Source organism: Tenebrio molitor, chromosome 4 (genome assembly GCF_963966145.1).
Source record: "Tenebrio molitor chromosome 4, icTenMoli1.1, whole genome shotgun sequence".
Lineage (NCBI taxonomy): Eukaryota > Metazoa > Arthropoda > Insecta > Coleoptera > Tenebrionidae > Tenebrio > Tenebrio molitor.
In genome coordinates, this window is record NC_091049.1 from 23,496,546 (window position 1) to 23,513,206 (window position 16,661).

At 36.3% G+C, this 16,661-nt stretch overlaps 1 protein-coding gene across 2 annotated transcripts in view; it reads left to right on the forward strand.

Moving 5' to 3' along the window:
- LOC138128644 (uncharacterized) overlaps positions 1-11,037 on the forward strand; it is a 41,314-nt gene extending 30,277 nt beyond the window's left edge. Inside the window, exons 7-10 of one of the 2 annotated variants that reach the window (XM_069044854.1) lie at positions 118-228; positions 686-796; positions 1,225-1,335; positions 9,587-11,037. In XM_069044854.1, coding sequence (XP_068900955.1) covers positions 118-228; positions 686-796; positions 1,225-1,335; positions 9,587-9,702 — 449 coding nt within the window. In that variant the 3' untranslated portion in view covers positions 9,703-11,037. The remainder of the gene's footprint in view (positions 1-117; positions 229-685; positions 797-1,224; positions 1,336-9,586) is intronic. The other variant, XM_069044855.1, reaches the window with a different exon arrangement.
- Positions 11,038-16,661: the final 5,624 nt, after the last annotated feature.

Below are 16,661 nucleotides of genomic sequence, written 5' to 3' on the forward strand. Positions count from 1 at the left end.
GTGGCGTGCCAACTGTGCTAAATTACGTCCTCACTAGAAATAGACGCATCCACTCTTTCCGCGTGGACACCCAGTATAATATCTGTTTGATATATCGCATAAATTATAATTTTCTAGCATGCGAAAACGGAAAATGGGGACTTTCTTGTGAAAAATTATGCCAATCTGGTTGCGAAATATGTGATAAAGGAACTGGAACTTGCAGGACCAATAACCTACGAGTACTAGGTAACTAACTTAGATTAAAATTTTTACTGGGTGATTATGTTTCAAGTGTTCTGCTTTAATTGATAATTATTTAAATGCACTCCAACTCCACTTTATAAAGTTGTCCGCGCGAAGTGTTAGGATGGGTCTATCTCCGATGTCTTTTAGATTACAAAGTTTAAATTTTAAGGTGTAAATGAGTCCATAGGGGAACGTCATTTAATACAGTTTTCATGTTAAAAAAAATATATATTTTTTTTATTATTATTAGGTATTATTGATTTTCTAATCCACAATATACATATTAGATTTTTATACCTACATAATAATTAAAATATTTCAAAAACTCTGGGAGCCGAGTGTGGCGTGCCAACTGTGCTAAATTACGTCCTCACTAGAAATAGACGCATCCACTCTTTCCGCGTGGACACCCAGTATGATATTTGTTTGATATATCGCATAAATTATAATTTTCTAGCATGCGAAAACGGAAAATGGGGACTTTCTTGTGAAAAATTATGCCAATCTGGTTGCGAAATATGTGATAAAGGAACTGGAATTTGCAGGACCGATAACCTACGAGTACCAGGTAACTAACTTAGATTAAAATTTTTACTGGGTGATTGTGTTTCAAGTGTTCTGCTTTAATTGATAATTATTTAAATGCACTCCAACTCCACTTTATAAAGTTGTCCGTGCGAAATGTTAGGATGGGTCTATCTCCGATGTCTTTTAAATTACAAAGTTTAAATTTTAAGGTGTAAATGAGTCCATAGGGGAACGTCATTTAATACAGTTTTCATGTTATTATTATTATTGATTTTCTAATCCACAATATACATATTAGATTTTTATACCTACATAATAACTAAAATATCTCAAAAACTCTGGGAGCCGAGTGTGGCGTGCCAACTGTGCTAAATTACATCCTCACTAGAAATAGACGCATCCACTCTTTCCGCGTGGACACCCAGTATGATGTCTGTTTGATATATTGCATAAATTATAATTTTCTAGCATGCGAAAACGGAAAATGTGGACTTTCTTGTGAAAAATTATGCCAATCTGGTTGCGAAATATGTGATAAAGGAACTGGAATTTGCTGGACCGATAACCTAGGAGTACTAGGTAACTAACTTAAATTAAAATTTTTACTGGATGATTGTGTTTCAAGTGTTCTGCTTTAATTGATAATTATTTAAATGCACTCCGACTCCACTTTATGTGGATTTACTTTACGTTGTTTCGTTAGTTAGAGAAATCTCAGTTTATTCTCTAGCTTTGTGAGCGGGGCAGCGATTTCGTGACGAAACTTGCGTTAGCCTGGGACATGTCATGTATTTATGTCTAGCTAATGTATCGGTAGGAGGGTATTAATAACCCTTATTAATGCATGTATGCCTATTAAAATCATTGTTGAGTTGCTAGACACCCAACAATATGCACATCATAATAATGAATAAAGCTCGGAACTTTAGGTAATCACCTTTTTTTTTCTTTGTAGGCAGATTAAAAAGACATTCAAATAAATCCGTTTCATAAGATTCTCTATTGTTTAACACTAAATTTAAAAATCCTATTTCGCCTATTTTGCTATTTAACATTTTTAATGCCTAAAAGACGCCTAATGGAGCCTAATGCGCTGTTTTAGCACCTATTTTTGAGAAGCGCAAGTCCTTCAGAAATACTAATATAACCTCAAAAACTAGGAACGGTTAACGGTAACTGTGGGTGCTGCACGTGTCTGTTCTAAATCAATGTATCTTGCTAATTGATTTATAGGTGCCTTGTTCTAACGTCATGCGACGTTGAACGTTCTTATTCGGCATATAAAATGGTACAATCCGACAGACGACACATCCTTACACCGGAAAATTTAGAAAAAAGGATCATTGTTCACTTTAACTACTTCTGGAATTTTCGCATTTTTTCTGGCTAAACAGCTTCAGGGCGTCTTACTACATCGTTAACCACCACTCAAACCTTGTGCAAATGAATTTTCCTTACCCTTTAGTTATACTAAGACATTGGCGCGACCTTGACGCGACCTTGAAACACAACCAGAGAGAAAAAGGGCATTTGCACAAGGTTTGAACGGTGGGAAACGATCTAGGAGGACGCCCTGAGGCTGTCTAGCCAGAAAAACGCGAAAATTCCAGAAGTAGTTAAAGTGAAGAATTACCGAAAAAATAATGTTAGTTTATTGCAACATTAAATATGATGGTGAAATAAATGATTAGGTTATAATTGTTTGCTTTAATTTCCATTTTTATATTTTACAATAGCAATTATGTCCATTTAACTCACAATGTTTGTGTTTATTTCTACGAGGATTTGTTTTTGTAATTGTTTATAGGATATAACAATTTATTTTTTATTACTGCAATATCTTGTTGTGCAAAATACATTGTTTTTATGACATACGAGCTCACATTGCTTAATTTTTTAAAACCTACCGTATATTCTTTTTTATTTTTTAAAACCTATTAAAAACCTATTTTGTGTTTTTTGAGGACCTAAGAACCTGCCTATTTTAACAATTTTTAGTGCCTAAAGTTCCGATCTTTAATAATGAAACATGCAACGAAAACGTATTGCTTAGCACTTAGACGAGAAAAATTGGCACGATAAAACCATGACGGCCGTAGGCCAGAGTTGATTTTGTCGTGTCAATTTTCCGAGTATAATTGCTGTTAAGCAATTAGTTTGAGTTGCAAATAAATATTTTACCTGACTAAATGAAACTTCGAGTGTATTAGATGCATAGCAACTAAAGGTATAAGTTACCTGAGTGTTTTTGCCGGATAAAAGTTAGGGCAAACTTTTATCCGCTGTCAAAGTGACAAAATCAGCGTCTTATGAGATTTCTTATACATGAATTAAATTGTCAGATATAAAAAATTAGATCGTGTTATTTTTGGCAAGATTAATTCCAGAATACAGAATACTTTAACGTTCATTATTTATTTAACTACACTCACTTTCAAAATTATTGAACCACCACACAAGGAGGAAAGTTACAAAGCTGAAATTTTAGTACATAGAAAAAATCTCGTACATGAAAGATGAATTGATGAAGGTTTTAATAAGAAAAACCTAATAACAAATGAAAAAATTTAATGATGAGTTATATCGCCTCTGGCTCTAATACAGACATTAACACGCCGTGGCATGCTTTTTATTAGGTTATCAATGTCCGGCTGAGGTATCCCATCCCAGGCCCTTTGAAGCTGGTGTTCAAGATCTAAGTTCTCAGGTGGGTTAGAGAGAGCTCTTAAACTTTAATCCATGATATCCCACACATGTTCAATGGGTGAAAAATCTGGAGATCGGGCAGGCCAAGGTAAAATGTCCACCTGAGATTCTTCCAAAAGTCTCATTTTAACCCCTCCAATATGTGGACGGGCATTATCCTGTTGAACTCCCTTTCAGGGAGTGTTTCTAAGAAATCCAACACTATCGGTTCCAGAATCTCGTCAATGTATTGATGTGCATTTAGTGAACCTCTGATAAAAACTAGACACGATGGGGATCCGAAACACACGGCACCCTACATCATCACGCCCGACGTCTGGCCTGTATGGCCTCTTAAAGCAAATTGCAAATTTGATCTTTCACCATGACATCGACGTATGCGAATGCGCCATCATTGCGCCACAAACAAAACCTAAACACAATATGATCCCATTCGTCCACCCACTGTCGCCTTACTGAGCACCACTGCAGTGTAGCAGCTCTCTGTTGAGGTGTTAACGAAATTCTCTGATAAACGCCATAAACATGTAGTCCAGAAGAGTTTTTCTACGATAGATGGTACTTATTGAGATCTTGGGTCCTAATGCTCTTCTCCACTCGATACCCACAGATGCTGTTGATTGAACTTTGTCCCTGGTAGTCATGTACCGAAGAGGCCGATCTTCGTGATTTGTTGTAATTCGTGGACGTCCAGCTCCTTGTAAATGTTGACAGAGACCTTCCTCAGACCATGTACGGCAAATTCTTGATGGTGTGGAATGATGGATACCCAAACGTCTACCAATTTCTCTTAAGGAAAACCCACATCCTCTGATGCCAATTATTCCGCTCCTTTGAAACGCGGACATTTGTTGAAAATTGTTACGTCTTCTTACAGGAGGCACTTTGGAAATTAGCAAACATACGACGGAAGCAAAAAAGGTTGTTACAACAACCATAGTCTCTTTGAAAATTGATATTTTGTTGTAAGGATTTGACGCTAAAAAATCGTGATGACTACAGGAGAGGGCGACTCTTTGCTCTGTATAATTCATCATTTACAACGTGACAGTATATGAGTATTTTACTAAAATTTCACTTTGCATCTTACTTCCTTATGGGTGGTGCAATAATTTTGAAAGTGAGTATATATATCTTGCAATACGCCAATGATACTGTACTGATATCACACAACAATAATGTAGAAAACACAACTCGAATCACTCATTGATCCTCATTGAGATTAAAGACTAATTCACACACTTAAGTCGCAACTTCTTATATTCCACCACAAGATTTCAGAAAACTCTCCTACTATTAACATGTGCGGTAGAAAATCGATTCATTGCCGGCTTGTGAAATATTTGGGAGTTCACATCGACGCAAAGTTGAAAACTGAAAACAACAAACAAGGCTTGAAATTTACGTGTTCCACTTTGTAAAATTTTAAGACTAATTTCCTTGAAAATGTACTACAATGACAGTGGGTTACGCCTGTTAATAACCCACGGTGCTAATGGCAACGTGGGTTATAACAACAGACTAGTTATGCCCCAGTTTATTTAATTAAAACTAACTAGTTAAACAGGATATTACTATTGACTATATCATTCATTACTTTATAAACCAATAAGAATCTTTGATTTTCTTTAGTTACCATGTATTACAGCGGTTATTGTAGTAACCAGAGCGATTTCGAATATACGAACCTTTGTATATTCGAATATACCAACCTTTGTATTTTCGCTCGCCGCCTTAACTTACAAAAATTTTTGCGCTAGCCGTCACATTAAATCGCTCTGCTACTGAATGCGCCCAGTCGGTTTCGGGAACCTGTTTATTTATTTATTTATTTATTTATTTTATTCATGATATAGTCTACCCGTATACAACTCGAGGATGGAAAATTCTCGATTACTCGACGTGTTGCCGGAAACACCACTCGATCTACGATCTCGTGGTGTTTCCGGGCAACACGTCTCGTATAATCGAGAATTTTCAATCCTCTCGTTGTATAATATATGAATATTGGACAAATAATTTTATTTTCAAGCGGTCGAAAATCGTGTTCTTGTGTATCTATACAGAAATGTTTGAAGTGTTTTTTTTTGTAACCGGACTTGAAACACTTCAAATTCTAGGATGTACAATTTAGTATTTGTTTTTGTTCCTAATAATACTAAAAATAAACATTGCATTCAAAATTGAGTTGCTGTAGGTAATTTTTATGACCTATAAATTTGTTGTATGTACCTAATTGTATTAGAGTTAGCTAAATATCCATAATTTTCCAAAAATTCTATTTTCATTTATTTAGAGAATTTATATTATCCATTATTGTATGTACATATTATTTTCCTTAAACCTCGACCACCCGGCGGCACGGGAATTTTGCCGGAGTACATACACTATTACGGATATTACTATCAAGTAATAGTGCAGTGCTATTCAACATAATTACCGGCGTCTCGCCTCCACATTTTGACTTTTTTGTGTTTTATTATGTTCTGTGTCAATGTTAAGGAACTTCCTTACGATGTGACATGAGCAGTGTCTGGACGAAATAGTACCGGACAAGTCGACCAGTACAACTTTGCGTAATCCCTCGCTCGCACATAAACACGATTCAGCTGGTTCCCTGTTATTGAAAACGAACCAGCTGAATCGTGTTTATATGTGAGTGGGGTATTACTATTTCGTCCGGACACTGGACATGAGTATAATAATATGCCTTTTTGAATTTCAACTACAAATGTGTTTCCTAAATCTAGAATTTTTAAATTTTTAAAAAGAGATTGCGGTACTATTCCCGTTGCTGAAATTATAAGTGGTAAAATCGAAATTTTTTCTAAACACCAAAGATTTCTCATAGCAACGGAGAGCTCTAAATATTTATTAATTTTTGTGTTATACAGTGAGTTTTTTTTAAGACTGGCCATAGGATTTTACATGCTAATTTTTCAACGCCCTGTTTACTTTTATTTTTGTGAAAATTACAAAGCCTAGCGCTGTTTTTAGATTAAACAATAATATTATCTAATCATTTACTTCATTTTGTAATACCTAAATCGTTGTAATAGACAATTTACAAACAAAATCTAATTTGCAAAAAATAGTCTGAACATTAATATTTTACATTTAATAACGATAGATTCATTATTTATGTTATAACAAGTTTCTTTACTTCAATAAAAATTAAATGAAATGTTCAAAATGGCCTTCAGAGGCAGTTAAGCAATTACAGAATCAATTATATATCAAAATTACAAATGTCAGGTGAAATTTTAGCCTACTGAAAATTTAAAATTGAAGCAAACGGAATTCAAAAGACCTCTTTTTGCTAGCTTATTAAATTGAAATTGTTTCAATACATTTTTACTACAAAACTGGGTTGAATATTTTCATGAGGACAATAGTTAACAGGGGGTTGAAAAATTAGCATGTAAAACCCTATGGCCAGTCTTAAAAAAACTCACTGTATGTATGTCTGTGTTATATTGTGTGAATTTGGAACAGCTATATCTAAAAGATATGCTTGCTTTTGTTGTTTATTTAAAATAATAATGTCTGGTCTGTTATGCTTAATATGAATGTCAGTTAAAACTGTTCGATCAAAATATAATTTGTAATTATCATTTTCCAAACAACTTTCTGGTGTATAACTATAATGTGGTTGTGCATTCTTTAATAAATTGAATTTAACAGCTAAATTCATGTGTATAATTTTAGCGAATATATCATGACGTTACTTATATTCGCTTTGAGCCAAAACGGTGCGAGAAGAAATTATGTGTTCAATTGTTGCCCCTTCAGTTCCGCAAATTCTACATTTATCAATTATCGATTGCAAACCGCATATGTGTTTTTTTTATAATTTCTTGTATTTATAACACGATCTTGTATTGCAAATATAAAACCCTCCGTCTCAGGGTGAATATTTGATTTCTTAAGCCATGCATGAGAAGCCTGAATATTAATTTCTGGCTCTTCCAGTTCTTTAAAATATCTCCCATGTAAAGACTTCTGTTTTATATTTGCTATAGTGTCAGGTATATTTGACTCAACAATATCTGAAATTATATTATCACTTAAATTTAAAAGGGTGTAACCTTTATCAGCTGAAACCAAAGCATTAAAAAATATGTTATCACGAGCTCTATTGAGGAAATAATTTTTTAGTGAAGCAATTTGATTGTGTTGCAATATTTCTAGATTTGAAAAACCCCTACCACCGTTTTCGCGTGGTAAATTAAATTAATTAATTTCGTGCTCAACAGGAAAAATCCCATTTAAAAAGCACGCATAATTCGACCAATGCAAATTAAATATCAGACAGTTTCAATGATTTCAACCATTTAATATTATACGAGAACAGATCGACGAGATCACCGACAGAGTTGGTAAATAGAATAAGTTTTTTTGTGCTGCAATAGTTGCTGCAATTGACAAACGAGAAATCTAAGGCAAGAAAAAATAAACTAATTGTGGCAAATCAAGTATTACTGAAAGACAATTATGTCTCCAATGTTATAAAACAAAATGTGTTTTCTAAATAAAACAATGCTAAAAGTGTTTCTTTTAGGTTAGGGGAGTTTATTTATAGAAATTTCGGTGGTGACCTTACAAGCTATGCAAAGTTGAATGATCTGTTGACATCTGACAGGAAACAGCGATTTTTGCACAACACCGTTATTATTAAAGCATTATCGCGATCGCGACTTATAAGTGAATTTAGGTATGGGAAATCAGATTATTTAATTACGAAATAAACTAAACATATGCAGATAAAAACAAAACCAAATTATTTATTATGTGTGAGGGAATTTCCATTTTTTAAAATACAGTTATAAAATACAGATTGACATTTGACATATTTAGTGATAAATTGACTGTCAACATAATTTTGTTTAAGTAATATTTATTATTTTAATGAATCAAAAGTATATTTTGTTACAAAAGGCAGCACAAAAAATATAAATATTGTATGGTACTCTTGTGAAAACTTCTGCGTCTCGCGCCACATTACCGTTCGTAAAGCAATGGATCATTTTCAACACTCGTAACATAAATAACTATTTACTACGAGTAGTAGTAAAATACCTTCCAACATAAAAATTAATCTGACTGAGTAAAGAGAACAACAGTCAATCAAGTTATGAAGGATTTTGTATAAAAACAATAAATTCATTAACTTATTTGGTTCGGATAAACTTTTGAATGAGAAACGTTCCAATAAAGTGGTCCGAGAGTACCCAATAGGAGGATAGCGTCCATCCTCTCTGAAACACAAGTATTTTAAGAATCTATGCTGCAAACGTTCAATATTAGCAATGTGAACAGCATGATGAGGAAACTAAACAATCGACGCATATTCAAGTTTCCTTCTGACAAATGATTGAAATATTGTCGTAATCTGCGTAAACTAAATTTCCTACGCGTTATTTTGCCATGTGGTTACTTAAGTAAGTGTGCCTTTTGGTTCATAAATCCAGGAAACTAGTTAACTAGAATTGATAAAACAACGAGGCAATTTGGTTGCCTCTTCTTCCAGAAATTGTTTGGTTTCAAGTGACTTTGCCATTTGTTACATTATACGGTGGCCGGCAAAAAAAGTTAGCCATCATTTAAATGTCAGTGTCATTAAAGCATTAATTACACATTTGGATTTTGGTGTGACAGAAAAGTGATGGCTAATTTTTATTGCCGGTGTATTGCCGTTATAACTTTTCATCTGCTCCGCCCACATAAATTGACCAATGAGAATCAAAGCCAGATTTAATCTGTATAATTTTTCACCACATTTTTGCCACGTAAAAAACTTAAGGTTAGGATTTTGGTGTCAAGTCCACAATTATTGTTTAAGGTTTTCAAAAATAAAATGCCATTAAGACAATTCGAATGTCAGATTTTTTTTTCTGTGTAAATCAGATCGTCTTAACAACCTATTTGATTGGTAACTAAGAAAATATAATGGGCGGGGCAGATAAAATGTTACGTTGTCCTTAGTATAAATCAATTTACTAGATTATTGTGTTAAATAAATTAAAGAATGCAATTTCTGTAGCGATTACATTTAACATTGTTCTAGGTTATTTATAAACATTTTATTTACATATTTCTCATAAAATAATTTTTGTTATTTCAGTTGTTGGAAGCGTCGTGGCATCAGTGCTGGTTTTATCACTAATAATTATTATAACCACAAGAAAGCATAATTTAATTAAATGTAGGAAGCCAAGTTATCACGAGTATCAGTGTTGAAATTAATTTGTAATCGATTCATCCATGGATTTGCATCCATGTGTGTTGTATTTTAAGCTGGTTTTTTTTTTTGGAACGTGAAGTACAGGTAACGACATACGATTTCAGATTCATGGATAACTCGATTACAAATTAATTTGATCGCTCGATACTTGTCACGTGCGTTTCGGTTGAGTGTACCTACACCGATGAGCCTCCTCTTAAGGAGCGTAACCACTTGTAACAATTGACTCGTAACGTAACCGAGAACAAGTAACGGTACGGCTAGTGGAGACGTTCTCACGTTGCATGTCACACGTGACCAATTTGATACACATGACATTTTCGGACCGAACCATCAATTGTCGGTTTTTGCCCGTTGCATCAAAGGAAATGCAACAACACGCAACTTTGCAAGTTGGGACGCACCGACAGACCACTTCCGAGAGCCTTAGTTTTGTCACATTGTCTTGTGTTTAAATACGTGTGGCGACTAGCTGTGTCGTCGTGTCGTATCATATTGTGAATAATCATACCAAAACCACAATCGCTTTTGTAGCAAAACCTGTCATTTTTGTAACGCGACGTACGGGTTGTCACGTTACAAGTCAATTGGAACAAGTGGATACGCGTCTCTAGCGAAACGTGTCATTTTTGTAACGCGACGTACGGGTACCGTGTCACGTTACAAGTCAATTGGAACAAGTGGATACGCGCCTTTATTGTCGCCGAGTTCACTATACACTACAAAGTTCGGCAGGTGGTGCGGTGGTGGTCCCCCTTTCTTGGACAGCGCTTCGACGACGGTCGAAGACGAGGACAAGGGGTGACCAGTGGAGAGACCTGTGTTACAGGACCACTGTGAGGTGCAGTGTAGGTTAAGGCATAGTTTTAAGGTGATGGTTAAAGTTTAGTCTTAAGTTAGGGTAAGTTTTAGTTTCAAGTTTAGGTTTAAGTTTTGTAAATAGCTCTCGACGAGATAACTGTAAACCCGGAATTAATAAAGAAATTTATTAACGTAACATTCGGATGGAAACAGCCGGTGGAAGTCTTCGGAATGAACACCACCTTGTACCAGCGGCTATTTCCGGACGCACCAGAAATCAAGTTGATCAACCAGATGTCCTCACAAGTCCGTCCGACCCTGGCTGGACAGTGCCCAGCTGGTGGTGAACTTCAAGCGCGCAGCCAAAGAGGTTCTCACATATCTACGACCCACTAGGAAGCCGGAAAACTGCTGCAAGACCGACCGCAAATTTCCGTTGCGGTCCGAGAATAATTAGATTTTAGAATTATTGTCTACTTGATCTACTGTTTAATGTCTTTTTTTAATAAAATAGTGTTAGTAAGTGTGAAGTCAGTGTCTTTATTTCGAAACTTTACGTTGTTCGTTGAGGCACACAACACTAAGAAGCAACTCCAGAGCTTCTTAGGACTCGCCAACTGGGTACGGGAATATGTGCCGCGATTTGCGGAAACTGCGGCACCATTGACCGACTTCCCCCAAAAGAGAATAGTGTTCAAGTATACCCCAGCAACTCAGGAAGCGTTCGACCATTTAAAAACCGCCATAAGTTAACCTCTCGTGCTGCACCGCCTGGACCCGGAACTCAAATTCATCCTGCAGACCCATGCTAGTGGCGTAGGAATCGCAGCATTATTCTACCAAGAACACCAGGGTGCGCGCCGCATCATTTCCTACGCCACTACCCGCCTGAACGGGGCGCAGGGTCGGCACCATATAAACGAGCAAGAGTTTTTCGCCATCGTATGGGCTGTCAAGAAATACCGGCCCAACATAGAAGAGGGGCATTTTGTTTTAAGAACGGACAATAAGGCGCGTCTTTGGCTAAACACGACCAAGGAGTCCAACGCGAAACTCACGCTGGGTGTTCCTTCTGCAAGAGTTCAGTTTGACGGTGGAGAAAATGACCTTCCCGACTTGTTGTCGCGTCAACCCGACGAGGTGACCGTCCACGCGGAAGCGGAAGAGGACCAGCGAATGTTGGTTCCGAAGACGTGTCGACTCTCGACCGCGGCCACCAACACCATTGAGATCCCGACGCTCGTAGACGAAGTCAAGGCCGCTCAGTTGGCTGACACCGACACAATGTTAAAAGAATTTAAGACATATCACATGTGTAACATGGAGGTACTATTAACAGGAGGAAGCACAATTCGAAAAAAGCGGAAATGCCGCGTAAATGCGCACTGCTATAAAGTGGTACTAAATGCAGAGCGCAACATGTGCCTTTCCAGTAGCGTTTTTCACTTACTTTGTAATCCTCCAGAATTACAAAAAGTTCAACAATAACAAACAAATAATAACAACAAAGACAATAAAACAACATCCAAAGACGGAGAAAATTCAGGCCTGTACCACTCACACGTAAAGCCGAAACTAAAATGGCTGAAATGCCCATTTTGCCCAATTACCCTCTGTTGACACGCCACTAGAATGATCCTAACAGAGGGCCAACAGTGTCACTAATGCTGGCGCATAGTTTGAAAAGAGTCATAAAGTGGTACTAGAGAGTGGCCGACTGATACCACATCTAAAGTAACGGGTGACTATTAAAATTTTCACTTAGGGTGGGCTATGGATCATTCTTTGTTTTCCGTTGCACCTTAGACACTGACAAGTTTGACATTCAATAAATGTTTTTTCTCTTAATTTGGTTATGTTTCAATTGTACTGACTGACATTTGTCGTTCGTTCTTGCGTGTGTCTAAAGTAACACAAAAAATAAAAACTCGTTCAAAGCCAACTCCAAGTGAAAATTTTAATAGTCACCCGTTATTAACACAATAGGGAATGCTCCGTCCTGACAATGCTAGCTAGGTCCATGGATTCTACAAATACTTGAATTGTCGCTCTCTTAAGTTGATCTTTTGCGAATACTCATGGAACCTTTCGATCAAGCCTGGAGTAGTAACGGGCAGAATAAAAAGAAAAGGTGTCATCAGATTTATGATTAAAAACTCTTGTCACATGTCAGCTGTTTTGTCAACGATCCAGAACCCCATTAATATGTGCCGTGGCTTCAGTGTTCTGCGCCGCAACAGAGCTAATTGAGAGAAGTGGACAAAAGCGGAGCCTCCCCTACTACGAGAGTTCCAAGGAACGAAATTTAAAATTTGTTTTGGAAAAGGTCGTCTTGGTGAGAACGCGTTTCTCCGATCGTTAAATAAAAAAAAATCACATACTTTGCAACGAAGAATTTAAAACAAATTAAGTAAAAAAATTAATTAAAAATCAAATTTTCGAAGAAAATTATTTAGCATGACTTTTGTGCAGGCAGATTGGAATAAATTTACATAATTTGAAAATCTAAATTGGGTTTGAAACTCGTCTATATAAGTGCTAAAAGTTAAATTTTTGTCGTTCCTCTTTTGCTTGAATTTTCCAAATCTTTTCTAATGAGTTTGAAATTATTCATTGTATTTAGTTATTTTCTTCTTTTGCTCCATTGTAGTTAAAATGCATTAATATAATGAATTTGTAATGTTTCCAAGGATGTGTCTTTTGCTTTATAGTTCGTGCGGTTGCCTAAAAAATTTAATGTGCACCTCGGCCAAAAAGTGCCTTTTGTCCTCGCCTGTTTTCAAGTCTCGGCTCTGCCTCGACTAGAAAACCCAAACTCGGACGAAAAAGTTGCACTTTTTGACCTTGATACACAAATAACTATTCTATTTACCATTTTTTCGAAAAATCTTTCTAAACCCAGATAAATTTTAATCAATTTGATCATAAATTCTGATATCCGCCAAAGTGTCCGGGCGTACATTAAAAGCGGAAGGAGATAAAAACTTAGAGAATCAAGCAAAAATAATTCTTTATTCGTTGTGAGAGTGACATTGAAGTTCCGCACCATACTTGATCAAGGGCATAAACCTTTAAATTAGGCACGCTTGTGCTCCTCGAGCAATAGAAACTTAAGTTCTCACCATGTCGAAATTTTGTCGAATTGACTGGGCAGCATTATTCACACGAACAGTTCATTCTTGACGGTTCTAACTGGAGTCTCATACACAATGGGCCGTATCACGACACCGTTATTAAAGTTGCCGATAACTAAACTCGTGATTAAAGTAAACAAAAACGATATAGATTAATGCAGGTATAACATGCCAGAAAGAGATGAATTCGTCACCAAGGTAATTAGAGTAATGATTAAATTTAATAAGGGTGTCGTGATACGGCCCAATTTGTTTTAAGTAGCTCCATTAAATAAAGTCACTGGGATTCGTTCTAATAACAAGTGATAGAACCATCTCGGGGTCAGGTTAGACCGAGGTCCGCCTTCGCCAACCAACCGTTTACCGACAAACAACGAGTGCTAGAACTGTCGCGGGGCTTCACGTTAACATCCCAGAGCCGCATGAACAAAGCCTAGCTCCGCCTCCGCTAACTAACCATTAACCCCACGGAACTTTGCTAGAGAAGCCCACGACTTCTCTACCTAGCTCCCATTGGGTCGCACCTACAACATTCTGCCTCTGACTCATCAGAAACCTAGCGGTGCTTACTCAGCGACACATGGAACACCGAGTTTAATTCAACAGAACAAATATTACAATATCACAAATCCAGGGCAACATAAGTAACAACTGGGTGTTTCTCGAGAGAAACAGAATGCAACAAATAATATCTACAAACATACCCTCTACCACACAGTCCTAGCACGCTAAACACCACGAATGCGGGTTAAACCGCCTAATTTTCGAATCGAACACAAACTATCTACACTGGACGACAGCGGGGTTGATTCCCTTTCAGCTCACGGTATTAGAAATCCTGGATCTCTCTTAACACTGTAACGGTCCGAATAGGTTCGATAAATTAAGAATTTTAATTCTAAAATAATTTCAACGAAATATTTTAAATACCGTTCATTTGCGACGGAAATGCTGGCCAGTTGTAAAATTTATTGAAGCCGTGTCGGCACCACATTCCTCAAGTGAAATCTGCCAACCTTTCTTTGAAAATTCAGGTACACGTCCTGTCCGAACACAACACAAAGATAACGGTTTTTATGGGAAAAGAAACATTGCAAAATTTACTCGTTCGACAATTTGGGTGGTCCAGTTAAAATCAAGGGATAATTGAATTAATAAATTTGATGTTAGCAGGTTTCAAATTGAGAGAACCACAAAATTAATGTTCATTGGGTTAATAATTTACTTTTTTAGCATTCTCAAATTTGTGGCATATTTGTAATTAAAGGGCGAGAATTGCAAATTAGAAACAGAGCGCTTTATCGTAGAAAATAACTAGAATCGTTTGCACTTTTAGTTAGAAAAGTAACAAAGTAAAATAGGAAAGGAGTCGGTAGAAAAAAAACAGAGACAACAGGTTAACGGTAAAGCCAGGTAGTCGTAGAAATCAGATGTGTGAGTGAGAGAGAGAGAATGAAAATTACGAAGTAATTATTAATTAGAACTGTTTTGGGGAATCAAACCAATGTAGAGCAAATTTTAGAAATAGCAGGTCAATGCATGATATAACACTTGCGTAACAGCGTTTCAAGCCCAATTTAGGTTTCATTTTAATTATGTTTGTTTCATTTTAATTATGTTTGTTTTATTTTAATTATGTTTGTTTCATTTTAATTATGTTTGTTTCATTTTAAATTATGTTTGTTTTGTTTTAATTATGTTTGTTTTATTTTAAATTATGTTTGTTTCATTTTAATTATGTTTGTTTCATTTTAATTATGTTTGTTTCATTTTAAATTATGTTTATTTCATTTAATTCTGTCGAATTCTTGTTGCTGATTTTTATTATTGTATAGAGCCAGTAATTCAGTGTTCGTGTTAATTCGGTTTGTCCCAATTTTAGATTGTGTTTGTTTCTTGATGCTGGTTTTTATTATTGTATAGAGTCAGTAATTTAGTGTTCTTTTTCAGGCTTCTAATTCAAGAACAAATTTGTAAATTTGGTCTGGTCCTAACAAAAGTCTAAATTTAAACATTTAAAATAGTGGTGGAAAAACGGAAACTGTAATTTCAAAAGTTCTAGAGATTTCGAAAAGGCGTCGCGATCGGCGTAAAGTAGAACCGAGCTGATTGGTCACTTTGGTCAAGTAGGGGTTGCGAAAGTGGGGTGCGCCAGAAATGATAAAACCAATTGCGGAACGGGAAAGAGGGCTTTTTTGATTCACTCGGGGTTTGATCTCCAAAGTAGCCGGAGGTACGTTCAGTACTTCCAGCAGCCATTTTGTGACCACGTTCTTTACATTCACAAGGTAAATTATTTCTCTAATTCTGGTATACTATTTGTAGTCATGATTTAATTAGTCAAACAGCATTTAGTTCTTTATCGTTCTAAAGTAAAGATTTTCTTATATTTTTATATCTTATATTTATATATTTTCTTTGAGCTTTTGATGACCACGTGACTCTTTAGAATCTTGTATTAATTTCTTTATCGCGAAGTATGTGATCTTCTTGCATTTACCGATTGGGGAAACCGTGCTTTCATCAAGGGGAACTAGTATAAATTCATTATAAAACATTTTCATTTATTATGTATGTTTTGGAGTCTCGAGATCGGGAAGCTACCGCCAGTGTCCATCGCACTCAATTAGCTGTGGTCCGGCGTAAGAGCACAAAATTCAGCCGCGTCACCCCCAAGGGGGCCAGCGACCAAACTAGGCCAGCTGACACCTGAAGAGAGGTACCCTTTGGCCCTGTTAGAACCTTTTTTCCCTTTTATTTTCGACCACCGGAGTAGACCGGGGTGATCTATGAGATTCCAGGGCATCGCGTCGGGTTCAATTTAATTGGGGTAATTGAAATCTAAATCGGATCACATAGTTCGCATCTCAAACTTCCATAATGCTGTTCGCGCCAGAAACTTCTGTATTTGCCCAGCGTAGTCATTTATTCATGAGTCAGGTCTCAATTCGAGGGCCGCGAGTCAAATCTCATTAGGTCAAATTTCCACCAACTTCGGTTATCAAATTCATTTATTTATT